Below are 24,276 nucleotides of genomic sequence, written 5' to 3' on the forward strand. Positions count from 1 at the left end.
GCAGTTCCTTAGACCACTGTGCTACTCGGGAGGCCCCACAGCGTCAGTGTTATACCACTTTTGTTGATTGGGGTGATCAGTCCTTGCTTCCAAATATTGGGGAAGATGCCAGAGCTAAGGATGATGTTAAAGAGTTTAAGTTTAGCCAATTGGAATTTGTTGTCTGTATATTTTATCAATTCATTGAGGATACCATCAACACCACTGGCCTTTTTGGGTTGGAGGGTTTGTATTTTGTCCTGTAGTTCATTCAATGCAATTGGAGAATCCAGTGGGTTCTGGTAGTCTTTAATAGTTGATTCTAAGATTTGTATTTGATCATGTTTTTGCTGTTTGTTCATTGTTATAGGGCCAAAAAGATTGGAGAAGTGGTTTACCCAAACATCTCCATTTTGGATAGACAACTCTTCGTGCTGTTTGTTTTCCAATTTTCCCAGAAGTGGTTAGTCTATGGATTCTTCAATTACTGAAGAATTTCTGATTTCTGACGTGCTGTTCCTTCTTTTTCCGTAACGTATTTCTGTATTGTTTTAGTGATTCACAATAGTGAAGGCGTAGACATCTCTATGTTTCTATGTTTTTGGTTGGATAGGTTTCTCCATTTCTTTCTTAGGTTTTTACATTCTTCATCATTTTTGGGGTTTTCTATTTGACATTTTTAGATTTGATAGGGAAGCTGAGAGGTCAAATATACTGTTTATATTTTCTACTGCCAAGTTTACACCTTCACTATTAGAGTGGAATGTTTTGTCCAGGAAGTTGTCTAAAAGGGATTGAATTTGTTGTTGACTATTTGTTTTTTGGTAGGTTTCCACGCTACAGTCCTTCCATCTATAGCATTTCTTAATATTTTTCAGTTCCTTTGGCTTTGATGCCTCATGATTGAGTAATGCTCTGTTCAAGTAGACTGTGATTTTGCTGTGATCTGATAGGGGTGTCAGTGGGCTGACTGTGAACGCTCTGAGAGACTCTGGGTTGATGTCAGTGATAAAGTAGTCTACAGTACTACTACCAAGAGATGAGCTATAGGTGTACCTACCATAGGAGTCCCCTCAAAGCCTACCATTGACTATGTACATACCCAGCGTGCGACAGAGCTGCAGGAGATTTTGTTGGTTATGTTGTTGTAGTTGTGCCTAGAGGGACATATGGGGGAGGGAATGCTGTCACCTCCAGGCAGGTGTTTTCCCCCCTGTGTGCTGAGAGTGTCAGGTTCTTTATCTGGTTCTGGCATTTAGGTCGCCACATACTAGTATATGTCCCTGGGCCTGGAAATGATTGATTTCCTCCTACCCGGATTGAGAAGCTGTCTTCATTAAAGTATGGGGATTCTAGTGGGAGGATATAGGTAGCACACAGGAGGACATTTTTCTATGTTAAGATCATTTCCTTTTGAATGTCTAGCCAAATGTAAAAGGTTCCTGTTTTGATTAATTTAATAGAGTGAGTTAGGTTGGCTCGTATACCAAATTAGCATACCCCCTGAGTCCCTTCCCTGTTTCACACCTGGTAGTTTGGTGGATAGGACTACCAGCTCTCTGTAACCTAATAACTAATATGTTAATATCACTTCCATAATCAGAGAGAAGGGCAGAGAAAGAGAGGGACAGAGCGAGAGAGTCCCACACCTGAAAGGAGAGGCCGTCCACGCCCAGGGAGAGGTGATGAAAGGTGAACGAATAGCTGTCAGGGGCTGTATTGTGCAAAAGGCCCTCTCTTTCAACCCATCATTCTTTTTGGTACTATCTCCCTTTGTCTCTCCCTTTGTCTCTCCCATTCTCTATCGTCCCATTCCCTCTCTCTTTCTCTTTCGTTCTACTTCGCCCACTTGACTCTCTCCTTCCTCTCTCTTTCTCTCTCTGAGGTTGTTGCAGATGCCATGGCATTGTTTCTATTTCCTGGAAAAGCTTCTCACTTCTCTCCTCTCTCTAGATGCTTCAACACTAAACAGGCAGGTTTAATTTACATTTATTTGCTTCTCAAATCAATCTACCATCGGGAGAAAAAAATGTCAAACTCGCCATCTCTTCTCATCAGAAGTTTCAAGAAAGATGTAGGATTGAGACAACAGTGGGAAAGTGTTGAGGCTAAAGGGTGGTGGGTGTCTGACAGTATGCAAGGTTGCTTTGACAGTAAGTTGTTATTCTCTTTGTTGTATTTCTCTTTGACTCATTCCAGCTTGCATACCTGATTTCATATGTTATGCTTCATCTCCACTGAGGGGTTGAAAGTAACTGTAAAGGATCCTGCTAACATCCCATAATGTTTTAAAAATATATATATTTTATAGTTTTTTTACAAGGGGTAAAAAAAAAACCAATTTCGTGGTATTGTTATAGTCTTGTCCCATCGCTTCAACTCCCGTATGGACTCCAAAACACAACCCAGCCAAGCCGCACTGCTTCTTGACAATGCCTGCTTAACCCGGAAGCCAGCTGCACCAATGTGTCGGAGGAAACACCGTACACCTGGCGACTGTGTCAGCGTGCATTGTGCCCGGCCCGCAACAGGAGTCACTAGGGGGCGATTGGACAAGAACATCACTGCCGGCCAAACCCTCCCCTAAGCCAGACGACGCTGGGCCAATTGTGCACCGCCCCATGAGTCTCTCAGTCACGGCCGGCTGCGACAGAGCTTGGACTCGAACCAGGATCTCTAGTTGCACAGCTAGCACTGCGATGCAGTGCCTTAGACCACTGCGCCACTTGGGAGACCCAACATCCCATAATTAAGGAAAACGGCTTAGTGAAAGATAAACACGCCGTACAATAATGTCTAGCTCAATACAGGCCCTGTAGAAACATCAATTCAGAAGTAGGCAAAGTGATTGAACGGAAACCAGATCACTAGTTGGCTGAATAATTGCACACAGATCTGTGGAGAATTCTCCATGAACAATCTATGTTCAGGCATCTTTACACGGTATGCCACTAACAAATATTCTGCTATGTAGAGAGCCCTGTCGCGCCATACATTCAAAGATGCTACAGTATCTAATTCAAATCAGTGTCTGCAAACAAAAAATTATCATACAGTGCAGTGGAGACTGGTGACTTGGAAAATTGAGGAGGAAGGGAGATCTACGGTACAGGTGCAGACCACTGAGACGGCAAAGCGTGTTTCAAAAATCGCCAAAGACTAATTATCTTAACCTAAACAATTGAATAAAGACATTAGTAGTACAATATTATGGGGAATGGGAATGAGAGAGCTTCTTACACAGTGTTGGGAAGGGATCACAGCAGTGATTGAATGAGGGTATGAGGCATGCGTTGAGGTGTTCAGAGGCTTGACTTCAATGCAGGACAGGGTTTGAGGTGTTCCTTGGCTTCAGAGCAGGACAGGCTCGTCATGGATGGATGGTGTTGAAGAAGAGCTCAACTTCCACTGAGGGCAGGACAGGATTTGACTGGGAAGACAAAGAAAAAACAATAACACAACGCACTACACAGTTAGACAAAAGAGCTAAGAATGAGTTAGTCCAAGCAAGGAGTAAAATTATTGATGTGTAATAATGTGATTGTGTTTGCGAATGTGATTGACCACATACAGTGACGAGAGAAAATGGACAGGTCTACTCACATTCAATGTGCCAGTGGATGAGCAGGTACATGAGACGTGGCTTCAGTTCATGTCAGGAGAGAGTTGACAGTGATAGTGGAGTGGAGTGGTCATCACCTCTTAATCAGGGAACAGGAGGGGACTTAGCTTTCAATACAAATAGCAGATACGTTCCATTAAAGCAAATCAAATCAGTACCCTCATAGGTTTGGGCAACACGTTTCTCCATGAAGTTAAAACGCAGACATCTCAGATGTCACAATGTCAAACACAGACCTGCACATCTCACCCACTTGATAGATCAAAGGAGCCCAAGAATTGTTCCTGAATATAGCCATGATCATCCACATACCTGACAATAACTGACAACTGTGAGCAGACTGGTGGCACCGTTGGTCCCAGAGTGGTAGGGCAATTCCCCCCCCCCCCCCCCCCCTTTTTCTTTATCTGGTAACCTAACCAGGAAAACTCTGGACCCTATAGGGTATTACATTGATGAATTAGTTGTTAAAAGGTTTTATATGGGCTATGATAGGACCAGTTTTTCTAAATCAGGTCACATGGTTTAAAAAACTCCTGGGGAAAACTCCTGGCCCTGGGGAGGATGAAAACCCTGTCAAACTGCAGCAACCTTATACTAGTTCATATGAATTATATTTAGACTAGACTAAGGGCGGGTTTCCTCTACCCAGACAGAGAGACAACAACTGATAGACAATTTAACTCACAGGGCTGAGCTTGCTTTATGCACGTTTGCATCATGCTGGCCTATGCAATAACATGAACTCACAGTCTATGATCACTATTATGTTGACTAATTCCAGGTAATCATTTTGGATTGAAAAGGTATAGGTAGCCTAGGCAGCCCAATTCTAAATGGATCACATTCACATTTTCTCATGACAAATAAATGGAGTATAAATACATAGAGTTACAAATTTGTTTACTCTGACCAGATGGACAGGGCGCATAGGCTGTATGCATCTGCTCTTATTAGTAGCCTACAGTTGATCAGACTGAAAAATTGTCTTGTTTTCAACCAATACAGCATGTCAGATCTCTAATGTTTAAGTGTAGCCTCGGCCGCTGCAACATTTATGAAATGAGTTTTTGCTTTTGTGTCTGTCTGGAGTAATTATGTGTTGTCACCTTTGCTAAATAAATACCAGAGGGAAGTGGAAAGCCTATGCGCTGCGTCAACCTCTTTTTAATCTCACTTTTAATGGATGATGCGATGGAAGCGGTCAAATCACTCTGAATTTGTTTTCGACACCCCAAAGAAGACATTAGCAATGTCCATATGCTCAGCAAGTAAAGCATCGTAAAACGCAATTACCTCTGCAAGTTCCTTGTAGTTGCCCTTGTTAGCCGAACTTTCCCTCTCATTGTGGCCCTAAAAGCCAACTCTTGCCGATAAGCTGCTTGTGGCCGTTTCTTCTTACCTTCTCGTTGTGTTGCGCAGTTTGAATATGCAGACATTCGTCCATTACATGATCGATGCAGCTTTTTCCAAGAAGCTTGAATCTGATGTGGGCAATGAATGGGGTTCTTCAACAAAAAAATCCAATACATTGTTGTTAGCGTTAGCTAGCCATTCTGGCTGAGAAAACTGCACTCTGGTAGCTAGCTAACATTAGCAATTGCTACTAAAGTTAGCAATGCAACTTGAAATAAATGGCACTAACCCGACACAAAAATAAAACTTCAAAAATCAAGAAAACAATATTTAATCTACCTCCTACATCTCCTGTAGTTTGAACAAACTAATTTGAATTGAATAATATCCTAAAAATGCTAAACTATCACTCTTCATTCTCAATGTCTATCCAATATGTCACCAACTCACCAAGCTTCTCAACACATAGAACCCCCATAATGCTCTGTGGTACAACCCCAATACACCACACTAGGTTCGTTCATCCAATCCTATGATTGGATGGACAACATGTCAGTTCATATCGCAAAATCTTTGATTGGTTGGAGGACGTCCTCCGAAAGTGGTCATAATTACCATGTAGGTCTATGGAAGGGGGTAAGGCTTACGAGCCTCCTAGGTTTTGTACTGAAGTCAATGTAGCCAGAGGAGGACAGGGAATAGCTGTCCTCTGGCTACACCATGTTGCTAGCCTAGAGTGAGTTGTTGAGACTACTTTAGACCTTCATTGCAAAACAGTGTTTTAATCAGGCATTTGGTGAAATGTGAATATATTTAGTATAGTTTTATCTTAAAAGGATAACTTTTTTAAATGTTTCATAATTTCTTATTTTGCTGAACTAGGGAAAGTAGATACCTAGTCAGTTGCACATCTGAATGCATTCAACCGAAATGTGTCTTCCGTATTTAACCCAGAGGTGTGTCACTCAGTGCATTTTCTCTCTTTCTCTTTTGATCTGATTTTACATCCAACTTGCCCTCAGGCCTCGGTGTGTGTGAGGGTGTGTGTCTCTGTGTGTGAGAGGGTTTGTGTGTGAGTGGGGGGCGGGGGGCGGGGGGGAGGGGCAAGTCTCAGAGCACACACCCTTATGTGTCTCCACGCCAGATGCCCTGAGGTCCCAGGAACAGAAAACACACACAGACACACGTATACACACACAAAAGCACGCACGCACACACACACATGCATACACACATACAGACAGAGGGACACACACACATACAGTATACACCCTTACAGATGCATGCATTACATATTAATTTATCTTCAGTGCACAGATGGTCAGAAAGGCATGTTTACGCCAGAGTCCGGATCAATTACATTTTAATTCCATCCATCCATTAATCATATTTATTATGATCTAAAAGGCACAGCTGATCCTAAATCAGCCCCTCTACTCTGAGATGCCTATGTGTTTTTCTTTTTGGTAATTCAGAAAGGAACGGAAACTGTGTGGGTGGATGAGGCCAGTGCACGTTTGCTTGGAAGAGCCGTATCGTTGTAACAATCTAAGAAGATCCTGATAAAAACACAGATTTCTGTTGGTAACTCAATTCATAACTGATTGTGAAATAATTGTGAAGAAAGTAAGGTATCATATCATTTGTATATTGTGGTCTGTGCTGGATGGGCTGACCCCCTTTCTTATTCATCTGTCATTTAGTTTCCTCTGTAATCACATGGTAATAAGCCTAAAGAAATACACTACATTCAAATATAATATACAGTACCAGTCAAAAGTTTGGACACGTACACATTCAAGGGTTTTTCCTTTATTTTTTACTGTTTTCTACATTGTAGAATAATAGTGAAGACATCAGAACTATGAAATAACACATGGAAATAATACATGGAAACATGTATAAATCCAAATATATTTTTGATTTTAGATTCTTCAATGTAGCCACCATTTTTTTTGTTACTACATGATTCCATATGTGTTATTTCATAGTTTTGATGTCTTCACTATTACTAGAAAAACCCTTGAATGAGTAGGTGAGTCCAAACTTTTGACTGGTACTCTATGTTTGTGATATTTCATATTATATGTGAAATATGTAAAGATGTACTGCTTTTGAGAATCATGAACTCTCACTCGGATTTCTTTCCAGATTTGAAATAATACATATGTCACCTTTATTGAAATGCAAAATTCAAACCAGAAAAAATCCTAACCTAATTCTAAAAAATGTAAATCAGCAAATGTTTTTAGTAAACTATAGCAGAAATTCACTAAGCACATGAAAATGACTTTCTTTATAGGGAACATATTCTAATCTTTATTATGTGCCTCTTTTGGATAATTCAATATGCAATGTAACACATCCTTACAAATCCTACTCAAATATAAAGTATTGAACCACTACCCCCAGCTACTCCCATCAAATAGTTTTGCCAATGATAATGACAAACACAAGGGCACCAAAACCACCAGTTCACAACACTGTAGACTCAGAGAGAGAAAATAATGATACTGAATTAACGTTACCATTTTAAAGCCTAGTTCCTGCAAAAACTCTTTGGTTTACCACTCTAAATAAGAAGCATTTCACACCTTGGAGAAGCCAATCTCACTATTTTCTTTAACTCTCAATGAGATGCGTGAAACGCTGCCCAGCATTGTCCTGCTAAGTACCCACCACTCACATCTGGTTTCTCACCAGCACTGAAACAGTTAACCCATCCACACCTGTCCTATCAGGCACCTGTCTCCAGAGCCCTCGGCCAATCAGGAGTGAGTGAGGAAAGCTACCTGTCGGCATGAAATAAATGTTGGGAGCCGGTGTGGACTGGAATCAAACAAGCTCCCTCAGCGGGACAAGTCTGCCTCTCTCTGCTAAGACTGACTGACAGCCTTTCAAAAGATCACACAAAAACATACACACTAGAGGAGACTTTACCTAAAGAAGCCTGAGATCTACTGTCTTGGAAAGGAGTCATGACCAAAGAGATTGAGTAAGTTGACCATTTTTTCTGTGACATGCTATGGGGTTGGAGTTGGTGTTTCATGCCAGAATGTGTTATTTAAGGGAAACGTGTTTGGAATTGTAATAATACATTTTATTTAAACGCTTTTAACGACACCCAAAGTCACTTTACATACACAAGAAAATCAGCAGGATAAAAATAGTTAAAATCACACATTAAAATAAGTAAGTATATAAAAGAACACTAAACATGAGGACAGACTAACCAGGGAGAACACTAAACATGATGACAGACTAACCAGGGAGAACACTAAACATGAGTACAGAATAACCATGGAGAACACTAAACATGATGACAGACTAACCATGGAGAACACTAAACATGATGACAGACTAACCAGGGAGAACACTAAACATGATGACAGACTAACCAGGGAGAACACTAAACATGATGACAGACTAACCATGGAGAACACTAAACATGATGACAGACTAACCAGGGAGAAGACTAAACACGATGACAGACTAACCAGGGAGAACACTAAACATGATGACAGACTAACCAGGGAGAACACTGAACATGATGACAGAAAGTGAACTAGATGGAGGATTAGAGCTAAGACGACAGAGAATCCGGGTTAGCAGGTGTGAAGAGCTGTGTCTTTTAGTGTGGACTTGAATTTATGTATGGATTGCAAGGTTCTGACATGGAGCGGGAGGGAGTTCCAGAGTTGCACTGCTAAAAGCCAGGTCTCCCATGGAGCGGAGACTGACGCGAGGGATGGTGAGGCCAGTGTCAGAGGAGCGCAGTGAACAGGTGGTAGTGAAGGGGTGCAGGAGGTCAGTAAGGTATGTGGGCGCCAGTCCATTAAGTGCTTTGTAGGTGAGCGTGAGCAATTTGAATGCGATCCTGATGTGAACCGGGAACCAGTGGAGTTGAGGGTGATGTGGTCCCCAAGGTTTGGTTTGTGTGAGGACCCGTGCAGCTGAATTTTGATATGTTGAAGTCTGCCCAGTGGTTTTGGCGGGGAGTCTGTAGAGAATGGCGTTGCAGTAATCCAAGTGTGATAAAACAAAAGCATGAATGAGGGTTTCAACAATGGGGTCAGTGAGAGAGGGTCTGAGTCGTGAGGTGTTGTTGAGTTGGAAGAAGTCTGATTTTGGTGATGTTCCGGATGTGGGGTTGAAATGACAGAGTGGGGTCAAATAAAACACCAAGGTTCCTGACTGTGGAGTTGGAGTGGATGGTGCAGCCCTCGATTCTCATGTTGAGTTGACCCAGTTTCCTGATGAGGGAGTTGGGGGCCCATGAGCATGATCTCTTTTTCTGTCGTCGTTTCGTTTTAAAAACTTGCTCATCCACGTTGACATTTCAGATAGTCAACAACAGAGGGGGGGGGAAGTAGTGGAGTTAGTTTTTCATCTGGCCCCAATCTGACTTGTGCCTTGTGGTTTAACTTCCAAGGTGAAATGCAACCAGTCGTATAGTCAAGTGTATTGGTTGGTTAGAATGACCAGATGTAAGGCCTTTGGCTGAAACTGCTGTTGATTCTGCAACATTTTTCCCTTCCTTTTATAATTTTCATCTAATCTTTTATGCTGAGGGCCAGAATCGAAAATTATGCAAGCGTTGACTTGTTCATTCATCTTCTGTTGTACAGTAGTTTGAGCCACTTAGACTTCCAGCGAGAGGGTGAGAAATCAGGCACTCGGGGGCCCCCCTTCTCTTTCTCTCTTTACATTGTGTAATGAGACCCCCATGTGAAAGGTGTGTTTTCAGAAAAGTGTGCGTGTGTGTCAGGTTTCTCCATTTTATATTTGACATTCTCTCTCTCCCCACTATGTTGTGAATTTAAGCCGGCCGGTGATTTAAACTGGCCTGTCATAAGCCGTGTTGACACTAACCCAGGGGGTACAACACACAATGGGTAGAGAGAAACGGGTATCCCCCGAATGTGTTAGAGGGGCTGGTTAATGACAATGTGTAATGAGTTGAATTACATAACAGTGTAGTAGTGAAACTCTAGACCGGGATTCTCTATTGTAACATCTGTATTGAGCATTATTTAGGGAAAGGAGAGTAGCTAATGAGATATATTGTGGTGTTACAGTGTACTGAGGTGAGTGAGCGTACAGGGAGAGACAGGTGTATCTTAGAACAGTGGTGGGTTGCAGTTTTGAGATGAAGCATTTTAGTAAACAGTTGTATGGAATTATATAAGACGTATAGGTGATCACACGGTCTTATTTGATGCTAATATATCTTATTGTGACAGTCATTAAGAGTTTGAGTTGGATCGTAATAACTTAGGTATTTTTCTTTCCATTCTCCCTCTCTCCTAATCGAACATAGTCGGGTGTCAATGCCTGGAGTCTTCCTCTGTTGTTAGCACATGATGTGGTAGCCCATAGGTAAACCTGCACTGTTTGCATGCTGGCCATTTCAGGACAACTTACAGGAGAAGGTTTATCCCATTCCCAGTAGCAAGGAAATTCCCAAAACAAATCCTGCTTTTCTCTCTGTTTATCCTGGTCTGAGGAGTAACTCATCCTTCCCCTAAATCCCTTGTTTTGTTTCTGGCCTTATGGAAGTATTGAAACCCAGGGACTCCCAGGTGAGCGCTCCGGTCCTGAAATGTTTACTTTAGAAATCGTTATGCTCCCAGGAAGGGAAAGGCTCAAATCAAATAAGTTGTTTCTTTCTTTCCTAAAAAAAAAAAAACACCATACAAGTTCCGAGGTAACTTGATCACGTCGAGGTCGTACAAGGCATGTTTGTGTGTACATGAGCTCTTGGCCCCTGGCATGTTGAACTTCTCTGACACTTGCAGCCAAATCTTATTACGATCTGTGGTTTTGCAATCGAAACCCTCCAGAGGCAGGTATGTGCAGTACTTAAGGTTGTTATTACCATGCAGATGATCACACTGTAAAAGCCTTGCATTTCTAATGCACAGGTAAACAGGCCCTTCTATAGCCAAAACATGCTCATTGTTGCCTTTCTAATATATTATTTTACAATTTTAAAAAAAAGAAGAGGAATTGAATTACTAAACCCTTCACTGTCATGCCACATTCTGAATGGGAAGCCTACCATTTTGATTTGTAATAAATCTATAATGTAAGTTTATGAATGTGATGTTTCTCCTGGTCTGTTCGCTGCAGGACTCTGGGACTGGTCCTTCAGAACGAGAGCTTCAACTACCAGCGCTACAATAACTACATCATGGACTCCTGGGCCTACACAGACAGCCTACTCACATACGACCAGTGCAAGGTAACTGTGTGTCTGTGTGTTATACCACCTGTTTAAGTTCAACTTTGAGTCCTATGTATAGATATTGTGCTGTATCAGTACTCACGGTTGTTGTTTCACTTTCACAGACACCCAAAGAGCAGAAAATGGTTGCATGCAGCCGAGGCAGTAGTATGTACAAGCCATCGGAGAGGTAAGATTGACTTCTGAGCCATTATTAACACTACCAAGAGTATGGACTTGATTGAGATAGCCACCTGTCAATCTAGGGAGAGAGGCAGAGACTAAAGGGGTGTGCTTATGGGACAGATAAAGGGGTAAAGGGATTTTAAGTGGTTGCCGGGTGGTATTAGGAGTTCCCATGTCATGAAGTCAAGCCCATTGACATGGAGTCAAGCGGTAGAGGCAGGGCAGGGCTTTGGTGAGGTTAGAGTTGGGTGAGCTGGTGGCTAATCCCCATGTCAAACAGAGCCCCAAGGGATTATGGGCCGTGGTACACCTCCTTCTCATCATCCTCCTCCCTCCCCCGAACAACACTCTGACTCACAAAGGAGGAGAAGCAGCCCCAGCTCTGCCGCTCTCTCACCCTCTCTTTTGTCTGGGTTGGAAAATGGCCGTCGGTGGGGCACGCTGTTGTCCCGTCAAACACAGCAGTCAGTCCCACAGAGAAACTTATAGAAAGAGAGAAAACATTCCAGGATTAGGCAGTAAACAGTTCCTGCCCAGCCCTGTTTAGTTCACTTTCAGTAGCATTGTGTGCTTAGTGGACTCTGAGAACTAAACTGGCTTTCTTCATGTTTTATTGACTTTGACACATATTTTGAGTCTGTAATTGTGTGCATGTGTGCTGCTGTATCTGCTACTGCATAAAAGAGCTGGAGTTTATTCGAAAGAAGGAAGTACTATTGACAATCAGTGTTTCTCACGAGAGTACTATTTGTCAAACAACCCCATTGATTTCATTGAGTGTCAATCAAAGGGGTGGCGAATTGGGTTGGTCCTGTATCTAAACTCCTCCCCCTCCCCCCAATCCAGGACTATGATTGGCTCCTCCCCCGAGCTCGTCTCCCTGGAGACGCCAGCCAACATTATGAAGCTGCTGCCCGAGAACATTTCCTCCAACCACCCCCAGGAGGCGCTGGAGCTGAACAGCAAGCTGTCACCCCTCTGTCCCCCCTCTGTCCCCCAAAACCCTCTCCCTCTCACCCCCAGTGCCGACACCTACGACAAGCAGGTCATCAACAACATCTTCGACTCCTTGCTCTCCCAGAAGTGGTCCACAGAGACAGCCTTCCCTGAGGCCACCACTGAGGTAAGAAGATTAGCCATCTTGTTTTTTTTGTCTATATCACAACTGGTGTTGTCCTTTGTACATTTTCATCTCTGGCAATGTCTCATCTCCCCCTTCACTTCTAGTTACCCTCCCTCCATCTCTCTCTTTCTTTTTGTCCTTTTCATATTCCCTCTTCTCACATTTCTTCCTGTGTTGCCCTGAAGCAGACTCTACCCTACAGCGATCCATTTGCCGAGCAGCACAGCCCAGTTTACTCGGACTCTTACAGCAAATCTCCTCCAGAGAGATACAGGTAGCTATTTGCCCCGAGAGTCAGATCAAACTAGAACACCTGTGTGATGACTTCGAAGTCATCACGTCAGCTTGAACACTGAACTATTGTACGTCCAGTATCGCTAATGCTTATTAAGCTAAAGATAATTCATATAATTGAGCTGTGTATAAATTATAAAGCAACAGGGGTCAAATTCCAATAGCAAAGCATAATGCTGTGCATTAACAATCTTCTCTGTTCTTTTCTGTCTCCAGGAACAATTTCCAGTTCATTCTGGGAGCCCCTCAAGCCATCCAGCACAAGTCGTCCGAGCTGCCCATGGTTTACCTCAACAAGGGCCAGTTCTACCCCATCTCCCTTCAGGGGGTGGACAGCTCAGCCAGCCTGATCTCCAACAAAGTCAAGGTGAGTCAAGCTTTGATGACATCACCCAAGAACATTTCCTCTACCCATAGGATGTTCTGTCGGACACAACCCCAGTGAAAGTATGTTCCTTAGGAATCTCCTGAGGAAAAAATTATATCTCGGTTCAACATTGTTGACAGTCTGAACCAAGTCGTGGTGAATTGGGGTGGGAAACTCTTTCTCTCTTTCTGTGCTGAGTGATTTCGGGTTTGGAGTTCCGCCAGGCTCAGTACTCGGGCCATTGCATATTTCATCTGGCGGGGCCAAACCCAATGCATGTTAGCCAGTTAGTCAGGCCCTGAGTTCTTTGTGACTAAGTGACTAAGTCAGAAGGAGAACAGGGGGAGAGGTGTGGTGCCAACGGCCTGGGTGACAACCCTCTCTTTTGTCAAGTAAAAAGAGAGCACACACAAGCCCTGCTAATAGTTGGTGACAATACCAGGAGAGAACTGAGGATTTAGAATTATGATAACAGGGTCTGATGTCTGAATAAAACGTGCCCAGTTGTGCCTTTCTCAAAGTCGACGACGCACCAACAAAGACGTATAACCTACCCAAAATGTACCTTGCCTGATGGCTCTCGCTCGCTCTCTCTCTCTTTCCCTATTTTCTCTTCTTTCTCTCTCTCTTTTGTTGTGTCTCTCTTTCTCCAGACGGTGGTCATGGCGGTGTTTGAGAACGACAAGAACGCAGAGATTCAGCTGAGGTGCTGGAATCACTGGCACGCACGGCAGCCGACCGTTAAGCAGAGAGTCATTGACATCGGTATGGCACCGCAACGTTGACCGTCTTACAGTATAGAAATAGTATAGAAACAGACAGTTACGAGACTTTCCCCGTTGTCTTCTCTGAAGAATGTCATGGATAAAAGCCATAGGTCAACATCTACAACAACAAATGCCAGCGACTGGAAGATTTTTTTATCAGTTGTTGTTTTTGCTGTTGCTTTTTGTAAGCCTGTATCTTTTCAGAGCAGATAACCACTTCAACGAAAGACAATAACTATTCCAATGGTTCCAGAAATTTCTCGGAACTAAATCAATATCTTTCTATTTATCTTCTAGCTGACTACAAAGAGGTATTCAGTGGCATCAGCCACGTGGAAGAGGTAGCCTTCAACGCTTTGTCCTTCATCTGGAACCCCAATGAGGAAGCTAAGGTAAAAGCGGCGAGGAAACTGAAGCAACAGTGGAAAACACGCACACTGGCACACACACAGATGATGTCGTAACGCTTGGCGCACCCCTATTATGTGCCTAGCCGCGCTACCCATTGAGCTGAAATGGGGCGATGAAGGAGCGCTGAGGGTTGGGAGGGGAGGAATCCCTGGCATGCGGCTGCCCCGGTGCGCCTGTCACCACAAGGGAAGAGCGTCACGTCGAGAGCGCTTACTGCAATCTGCACACTGCCCCCCAGGGTATAAGGGTGGGGCAATAAAACTCACTGCAGGTGAGGGAGAGGGAATGAGAATGAGAAAGAGAGAGAGAGAAGGGAAAGGACGGGTTGGAAGGAATGTCACAACCATCCCTTTCCACTCCTGGCCGATCACAATAGTATGTTCAAATCAATGCCTCTCATATCCTAAAACCTTACCAAGACCCGACCAGTGTGGAAACATTCTAGACTTTTCTGCTATACTGTACCTCTGTACATTTGTCCACATTGGAGGGGGTTTCCAATCCAAAAAGGTGTCATTACACCATGTGTCCATAGACTTCTAGCGTTTGCTTAGTAAAACAATTGCGAATTGTGTCAACGCTACCAATGTTCCTTATAGGAAACATCACTGCACTCTATACTCCTCTGTAAACTGGTCATCTCTGTATACCCGTCGCAAGACCCACTGGTTGATGCTTATTTATAAACCCATTTTAGGCCTCACTCCCCCCTATCTGAGATATCTACTGCAGCCCTCATCCTCCACATACAACACCCGTTCTGCCAGTCACATTTTGTTAAAGGTCCCCAGCTAGCGACTGGAACGAGCTGCAACAAACACTCAAACTGGATAGTTTTATTTCAATCTCTTCATTCAAAGACTCAATCATGGACACTCTTACTGACAGTTGTGGCTGCTTTGTGTGACATATTGTTGTCTCTAACTTCTTGCCCTTTGTGCTGTTGTTCGTGCCCAATAATGTTTGTACCATGTTTTGTGCTGCTACCATGTTGTGTTACTACCATGTTGTTGTCATGTTGTGTTGCTACCATGCTGTGTTGTCATATGTCGCTGCCTTGCTATGTTGTTGTCTTAGGTCTCTCTTTATGTAGTGTTGTGTTGTCTCTCTTGTCGTAGGCCGTCACTGTAAATAAGAATTTGTTCTTAACTGACTTGCTTAGTTAAATGAAGGTTAAATTTAAAAAATGCTTTAATGATTTTTAAGGTTCCAATTGCTGTGCAAGGACCTTTAACCTTTTACTGCAGTGGGCTAAATCAGGGTCACACAGAGTGTTTCTTGGTAGTCTTAAACAAATCTACAGTGAAACAAAATATACACTTCCCACACATGGTTATGGGCCTACAAAAAAGAAGACACCTGTACCATGTCAGATATAGAGTTGAAATGTATTCAATGTTGAGTTTGCATCCCAATATTACACTTTACATAAATCAAAGAAGACTGAAATATAGGAATACCGTTTGACAAAGATACACTGTATTTTCTGCGGCTTTTTAAAAATAATGTTCATTCATTATGAATAACATTTCACCCATGAGGCCAGTAGGTCATTTGACGACAGGAAAGTGCTACAGGGCAGCAAAACTGTTCTAGAAAGTTCCAATTCGACTGTTGTCTGATATCCTGTTAACCCTCTTCTTCTCTCTCCTCCAGGTGTACATTGGCATTAACTCTCTGAGCACAGACTTCTCCTCTCAGAAGGGAGTGAAGGGGCTTCCTCTCAACCTCCAGATCGACACATATGATTTCAGCAGCGGCACCAACCGCCTTATCCACAGAGCGGCCTGCCAGATCAAAATCTTCTGCGATAAGGTCAGTAAAGATCTCTACCCACTGTGCTAGCTATGCTCATCCATGACATAAACATAGATTTATTTGTTTTTTTTTGTTTGTTTTCAAAGAAATGCACCTGTTGTACGGCTGACTCATTTTGTTAAATGAGGAGTAAAAGTGTCAGAGTAGAGTTGTGACCGTCTGTCTTTTTCCTCAGGGTGCAGAGAGGAAGATGAGGGATGAAGAGAGGAAGAGGAGCAAGAGGAGGGTCAAGACAGTCATTGACTCAAGCAACAACAGTAAGTCTACCTCAGGCTCTTATTACTAAAATAATGACACCCTACATCCACCAACAAATAATCCACCAATACATCATGGTGTGTGTCAGAACATGCAAATAAGGAATTTAATTACAGTTTGGGTATCTTTCAGCAATTTGTTTTTATCATGAAGCTTGGCCTTCCCAAGTCCAACTCAACTCCATTACGTGATTGAAAATGTACTCTGACTAGATCAGCAGTGGAGCAAGACACTAACCCAAGCAAGAAATACATCCTGTATTTTAAGCCTGTGATTGTAATTTAACACCATGGGTTTCTAACAAAATTAGAATTTGGGGATTTAGCCCCATTTGAATAGCATCCTATTCTTTCTTAAAGAGAATAACTAGTGGTGCATTACAATGTCATAGAGCCAGTTTCCTACACTCAGGTAAACCTTACTCATAGACTAAAGAGCACCCGGTAAACCAGTCCTTTATATCTTAGGCCAGTCTATAATGCCAATTCTAACCCAGTGTTCTCCTCTCCCTCCTCAGCCAACAAGTCAGTAGTGTCCAGCTCAATGGGAAGTGGCAGCACCTTCTTCAAGACCCTGGAGGACCACGTCACCAACCCTGTACTCTTCATCCCAGAGATGCACCTCTCCAACATGCAGCGCTGCGGCTTGGTAGGTTCCCCCCATCCCTTATCCACGCCCCCTTTATTTTCCTTTCTCTTTTTCTCTCTCTCTCTTTTTCTGGGATTGAGGGATCTTGGAGTTCACCACCACAACAGTGAGTTGAGTCATGTTCCCTGCTATCCCTGGACTTTAGCTCCAGGCTGTGGCACACAGAGGGGGGGAAAAGGGATAGTGTGGGAAAAAAATGTTGTGGGAAAAGTGGGTTGGGATGGGGAGAGTGTCAGGGAGAGTGAGGAGAGACAGACGCCCGAGATCAGACGATCTAATTGGTGGGTCGTTCAGTTTCCTCGACTCGAAACTCGACTCAAGTGTGACTGACACACGGATTAACCTGCGGGGGCTTAGACAAAGACACACACACACACCTGGCACACACACAAGTCCCCCTTTTCAGTGTTGTTGACACAAGCCAGTGGAAGTGGTAAGGGCTGCTGTCCTGACAGGCCTTTAGTTCCCACAGTCTGGGATTTAGGGAGTGGGGAAGGAGAGTGTGTGTGTGTGCTCAGTCTGCCTAGTAAGGTCTGCATGCCAGCCCCTTTCCAGCCCTTTACAGCATTATTTCCCTAGTGTTAATGAACACACACTTACTAGACAGTACATAGATTATATACATTTTCACAGCTTTAAGAGAGGAAAGTAAGGTGGAGATGTGACCTAATTTAGGCTAAAGGTGAAGGGGGATACCTTGCATTTTGGAGGTAGGGGGGGGGGTTTCAAGACTTGAGTATCGTAAATCATTCCATCTCTCAAAGAAAATGTCTTAGATAACTTTCTTAGAAAAGGTCAGCTTCTTTAGAGGGGAGGGACATTAGCATTAACTTGACTCGTAAAAGAGTCTGGAAATGTTCTGTCCTATAATATACAATGTTGACTCGCTGACAGGTTGTGAAACAAACATCTCTGGTAGTTAGACGAACGTCTTTGGTCGGGAACCTTTTATCTATCTGCATCTGCGTCACCATTCATGTGCACATCTACAGATTTATGATAACAGCATTCATACTCATGACTGTTGCAACCATACAATGACTGGGATGGGAAATGAAGCAACAGTATTCGATGGAGAAGTTGTACCCAATCGTTTTACTTATCTCCTTTTCTCTGTGTAGGCACCCCCGAAAACGTTGGAGGAGGTTGAGAAGAGCTCACTGAAGAGACTTTACCGTGATAGACTGGAACAAAGCAATGGTAGCCCGCCACCAAGCAAGCAGGCCAGATGCGAGGAGCAACAACGAGGTAAAGAAGAATTGTTGAATTGAAAATAGTGTACTTCCTGAATTGAAATGGACTTGGCAAAACAAAGTACTGCTGTGGTTCTTGTCTGGCGCACACAACCTGAAGTATTTTGTTATCTTGTTTTGCAGTGCTTCTGTACGTGAGAACAGAGTCGGAGGAAGTGTTCGATGCTCTCATGCTCAGCAGCCCAACCCTGAAAGGTCTAAGACAAGCGGTAGGTGGTACATTCACGATACTTATTCCTTCCTTACCCAGCCTTGTTGTCATCCTCCAAGCATCTCATCCAGCAACCAGGAGAAGATACCGTGGAGTTGACAGTGACACTCATCTCTCGCTTGTTCCTTTCTCAGATTTCTGAAAAGTACGTCATGCAACAGGACACCATTGGGAACATCTACAAGAAATGCAAAAGAGGGTAAGTTACTTCTTAAACCGAGGCCGTGCATTGATCTGTGTTTTCCTGTTGTTGTTTTTTTTTTACATCAGGAGGAATAAGTGTCAGCATTAGCTATGCTACATAATTACCAATAGTATTAGCATGTAACGTTAGCAAGACTGAGTTGAAGGGAAATTGTTCGTATTTGATTAAAGGAAAACTCCACCCCAAAAAGAATGAGTCTATTGTTGACATAGTTCCAAAAAGTGTTACTTGTCAGCAATCATGTTTTCAAGATGCACTGTATATACAAAAGTATGTGGATACCCCTTCAAATTAGTGGATTTGGCTATTTCAGCCACACCTGTTGCTGACAGGTGTATAAAATCGAGCACATAGCCATACAATCTCCATAGACAAACATTGGCAGTAGAAGGGCCTTACTGAAGAGCTCAGTGACTTTCAACGTGGCACCGTCATAGGATGCCACATTTCCAACAAGTCAGTTAATCAAATTTCTGCCCTGCTAGAGCTTCCTTGGTCAACTATACATGGCGTTATTATGAAGTGGAAACGTCTACGAGCAACAACGGTTCAGCCGCGAATTGCTAGGCCGCACAAGCTCACAGTACGGGACTGCCGAAGCGAGTAAAAATCGCCTGTCCTCGGTTGCAACATCTCAGTACCGAGTTCCCAACTGCCTCTGGAAGCGACATCAGCACAAGAACTGTTCTTCGGGAGCTTCATGAAATGGGTTTCCATAGCCGAGCAGCCTAAGATCACCATGCGTAATTCCACGCGTCAGCTTGAGTGGTGTAAAGCTCGCCGCCATTGGAAACGCGTTCTCTAGAGGGATAAATCACACCTCACCATCTGGCAGTCTGATGGACAAATCTGGGTTTGGCGGATGCCAGGAGAACGCTACCTGCCCGACTGCATAGTGCCACCTGTAAAGTTCAGTGGAGGAGGATAATGACCTGGAGCTGTTTTTCATTGTTTGGGCCACACACCTTAGTTCCAGTGAAAGGATTTTTTAAAATCTGTTATTTTACCAGGTAAGTAAAAGCAACAACCTGGGGAATAGTTACAGGGGAGAGGGATGAATGAGCCAATTGTAAACTGGGGATTATTAGGGGACCGTGATGGTTTGAGGGACAGATTGGGATCTTAGCCAGGACACCGGGGTTAACATCCCTACTCTTACGATAAGTGCCATGGGATCTTTAATGACCTCAGAGAGTCAGGACACCCATTTAACGTCCCATCCAAAAGACAGCACCATACACAGGGCAGTGCCCTGGGGTATTGGGATATTTTTTAGACCAGAGGAAAGAGTGCCTCGTACTGGCCCTCCAACACCACTTCCAGCAGCATCTGGACTCCCATCCAGGGACTGACCAGGACCAACCCTGCTTAGCTTCAGAAGCAAGCCAGCAGTGGTATGCAAGGTGGTATGCTGCTGGTGAAATCTTAATGCTAAAGCATACAATGACATTCTAGACTTCTAGATTTTGTGCTTTCAACTTTGGTAACAGTTTGAGGAAATCGATTTCCTGTTTCAGCATGACAATGACCACGTGCACAAAGTGAGGTCCATAGAGAAATGGTTTGTCGAGACTCGTGTGGAAGAACTTGACGGGCCTGCACAGAACCCTGACCTCAACCCCATCGAACACCTTTGGGATGAATAGGAACACCGACTCCGAGCCAGACCTAATAGCCCAACATCAGTGCCCGACCTCACTGATGCTCTTGTGGTTGAATGGAAGCAAGTCCCCGCAGCAATGTTCCGACATCTAGTGGACAGCCTTCCCAGAAGAGTGGAGGCTATTATAGCAGCAAAGGGGGGACCAAATCCATATTAATGCCTATAATTTTGGAATGAGATGTTCGACGAGCAGGTGTCCACATACTTTTAGTCATGTAGCGTATATAACTTTCAAAATAGTGAAATCATCCCTGTATAATGCTGCAAAATGCATCATACGGGATGAGTTCTGTATTTTGAAAGTTACATATCTTGATAACTTGATTGTTGACAAGCAAAACTTGTCAACTAGGTTGAATCTAAGTTGAATTTTGGTTGAATTTTGGTCTTTCCTCAGTAAGGAAGGCAGCTAAAGTTGACAGACCGGCTAGGTGAGCTAGCTAGCTCTGTCTTCTGGAATGTGATAATTGCAGCTCTTCCAAAAAACACAGGACGGAAAGATTTTAAAACTAGGCTGGATGAGTCACCCTATTCTTTTACTTTACAGTATTTATGTTCCTCTAATCTGATCTACCCATCCCATAGCTACACCAAGAAGTGTTCTGGTCTATTTACTTCAGAGAGTGAAAAGAGGGTGGCGCCTTATTGAGCAACAATGTGGAGGCCAGGTGGTTGACATTAAATAGGACTAGCCTTTGAAGAAGAGCTGGTCTCCCTATTGGCAGCATGTCAACCATGAAATTAAATAATGGTGGCCATTTTGTTTTCAATGCTTGAGCCTTAGGCCGTGTCCGAAATCGGTCTTGCCAAATATTTACTAAAATGTCATACTATGTACTCATTGTACTACATACTATTTAGAACGTACTGTTTAGTAAAAACGAATGCAGTTATCAACAAATATCAACATAATAGGCTCACCCATCCTGAGAACCTGTCATCTAATGTGCAATTGCGTTGATTCCCGCCATTCGTTCATTTGGTCACAGCGCGTCCGCTTATTTCATTATCGAAGGTCTTTATCAAACACACACAAGTCTGGAAAGACAATTATTTTCCTTAATAGTGTGCAGCAAGTTCTACTAGATGAAAACCAGTAATGAGTATAGCATCCTGGCATTTAAATCTGCAATATGTAACTTTTTGGGCAACCTGATCAAATTCACATAGAAATGTGAGGTATATAGATCTGTCATTCTCATTGAAACCAAGTCTAAGTGGTAGATCTGTTCTATGTGCGATATTTCTATGGTTCCCGTTATTAAGTTTAGTTTTTGCATCTTTTACATTTGGTTTTGTACACCAGCTTCAAAAAGCTGAAAATACAATATTTTTGGTTGTTGAAAAAATATTTCACAGCACTTAAGATGGTACAATGATTCACTACGCTTGTTTTGTCACATTAACTATTTGAATTTTAGCAACCAGAAAATGGCAGAACTGTTTGTGCATATTGCACCTTTAAACCATACTCGATTTTTAGACATTTCACATACTATAAAACATACTCTTTTCGCATAACTAAAATGTCTTCTATTTAGAACGTGGCGTATTTGGACGCCACCATAGTCTTTGGGGGAAAAAATCTGTACTATTCTAATTTTATAGTGTACATCGAAGGTATTTATTTTTACTGAATAGCTGACATTTCCCTAAGCTTCAGATCTACCACTAGTAGTAAAGTAGGTCTGCTGTATGTGTCTTCACACAAGCATTCATACCAATGAAGATGTGTAACTAACATGTTCCGAGGCAGTAATCTGTTGAAGCTGACTTGATGGAGTAGATCACTGTCACCTAGAATGTTGTGTGGTTATTCTGTCACACTGTCTGAAAGGCTTTAATAACTTAGACTGAAGTGCAGTTTGCCCTGAGGTTTGAATGGAGAACCCAACAGGTTATGTCTCATTTCGCTTATAGTCTTCAATCAGTCCCTTCCCTCCGGGTAGCGTGAGCAGGCAGTTCGCTTGATTATCAACAGAGCTTTACTTACCGTAAAGACAGGTTGCCCTATGGGAAAAGGAGTCTGGCCTGATTAATTGTCTGCAGCATTGAGGGAATTGTAGGCTTCTCACTCTTTTGTTTCGTGACTACAAAATGTATCAGCCAGACAGCAGAAAACTGGTAATTTACGTAACATGTTTCCCCCCTACAAGACATGAATCTGTTATTTGTCTTTTTTGTTTTTCAGGATTTTCGTCAACATGGATGACAACATCATTGAACACTACAGCAACCACTCAGCATTCCTCATAGAGATCTCTGAAATCATGTGCGGTCAGTTCCAGGTCACTCTCATGGAGTTATGAAGAGAGGGTGGCGGACATTTTTGATGTTTGGGCCCACCCCATTGCAAAGCGTGGCCAATCAAACTGCCTGCCGATTTTAACTTTTTAAGCACTACTCTGTGAGAGACTCTATTGGCTAGCCCAAGAGGGCAAAGACCAATGGGGCCAAAGAAGACAAGCTACACCCACCATCAGTTCAACCATCGAACCGACTTCAGACCAAGAGCTTTATACCGATGCCAGTCACTGCCTTTGTAAATACAATTTAACCCTCTTTTGACTTTTTACTGTAGTATATATTTTATAACAGAGCGATTCTGATGAATTATGCTGTAAATATTTGATGTAAATAGAAATGAATATGACATATGAGTTGTCCCTTTGAGGACACATACAGCGATAGCATAACCCATTTTCCACAAACATCCAAAGCTATGCATTTCCATTTCAGGAGACATACCGTCCATGTATGTTGTCAACTTTTCCAAAGACTGCCATTCTTGCTGCTTTTCATGTACTTATAATTTCTTCCAAGGGATCTCAAGTAATGGGAATGATGCCATTGTGTTGGATTATATATGTTTTTCATTATATTACAGATGTAGGATCTTAATTTGTGCCAGTTTGCTACAGCAGGAAAATAATCCTGCAGCAACAGGGAATAAATTTACATTTTTGTAGGGGTTGATACATTTTGCGTAAGGGAAAATCAAGTGACATTTCTAAGTGGAAGTTACAAACTTTAAAAACCCTTTTTAAACCTCAAATACACTACGAGTTTAAAATTTCCTGTTAAGATTTCCAATTTCCAATTAAGATCCTACATCTGTGTACTTCTCTGACCATAATGTTTTCTATAATAGTGCTACCAATAGTATAATGCTGTAGCCGGTTAGTTTCACACCCTAGAATTCTCCAACCAGGGACTTTTTTAGAACCAAAGTCACACATTTCCCACTTCAGCAAGTATTGCCTTCACAAAAACCTGAGTGGCCTTCTTTCGTAAAGGACTGTACACATTTCTAGGTTGTATTGTAACCATCACATTTTCCCCCTAAGCCACTGTGCCTGAACCACTTGATACCTGATCAACCCCTGTCAAAATCTTTCAGTTAAGTTTATTTGTATGTTTTTGCAACATTTCAATTCTCTGTCTATATCCCTGTAGTGTATATTATGATTTTAGCATGGCGATCCTTTTGTATTGATACTCTTCTTAGTTTTTTTGTTTTTGAAAGAAAATCAAAAATATACGAAATAAAATCTTTTAGTGGTTTTAGTATGCTAAAGTTTGAAGATGACTTAAGATGAATTCACGTCAACTCAAATCTTACTGAATGAGGACATGATAAGAATACCCTAGACCAGTGCAGGCCTATAGCCTATAGCACAGGCCCTTTACAGCTAGCACATAACGTTCTGAGAACTATATGTTTCTTCGAGGTTGGTGAGAGAGTGGTTGTCCTATGGTTATTTTGAATACAACCTTCCCACAACATTCTGGGAACCATATGTTTCTTCGGTGGAAATTTCAGTTAGAAGTGTTATTATGTCTTAGTGAAACATGTTCTCAGAACGTTATTTAATTACCTTCAAATAAC

General features: G+C 42.7%; 1 protein-coding gene across 2 annotated transcripts; it reads left to right on the top strand.

Annotated features, from left to right (window-relative positions):
* Positions 1 to 7,788: 7,788 nt before the first annotated feature.
* grhl3 (grainyhead-like transcription factor 3) lies at positions 7,789 to 23,954 on the top strand. 2 transcript variants are annotated; one of them, XM_071327035.1, is made up of 15 exons: positions 7,789 to 7,952; positions 11,090 to 11,201; positions 11,309 to 11,373; positions 12,216 to 12,492; positions 12,681 to 12,766; positions 13,003 to 13,153; positions 13,807 to 13,918; positions 14,218 to 14,312; positions 15,988 to 16,146; positions 16,325 to 16,406; positions 16,925 to 17,055; positions 18,177 to 18,303; positions 18,432 to 18,517; positions 18,654 to 18,718; positions 22,579 to 23,954. In XM_071327035.1, exons 1-15 carry the CDS (start codon positions 7,936 to 7,938, stop codon positions 22,694 to 22,696), a joined length of 1,683 nt encoding a protein of 560 aa, XP_071183136.1. In that variant the 5' UTR covers positions 7,789 to 7,935; the 3' UTR covers positions 22,697 to 23,954. The 2 variants fall into 2 exon arrangements, with proteins under 2 accessions (XP_071183136.1, XP_071183134.1); XM_071327033.1 differs by having other exon boundaries at positions 7,807 to 7,952; positions 12,678 to 12,766.
* The last annotated feature ends 322 nt before the right edge of the window (positions 23,955 to 24,276 follow it).

This window comes from Salvelinus alpinus, chromosome 9 (assembly GCF_045679555.1).
Source record: "Salvelinus alpinus chromosome 9, SLU_Salpinus.1, whole genome shotgun sequence".
In the NCBI taxonomy this organism is placed as follows: Eukaryota; Metazoa; Chordata; class Actinopteri; order Salmoniformes; family Salmonidae; genus Salvelinus; species Salvelinus alpinus.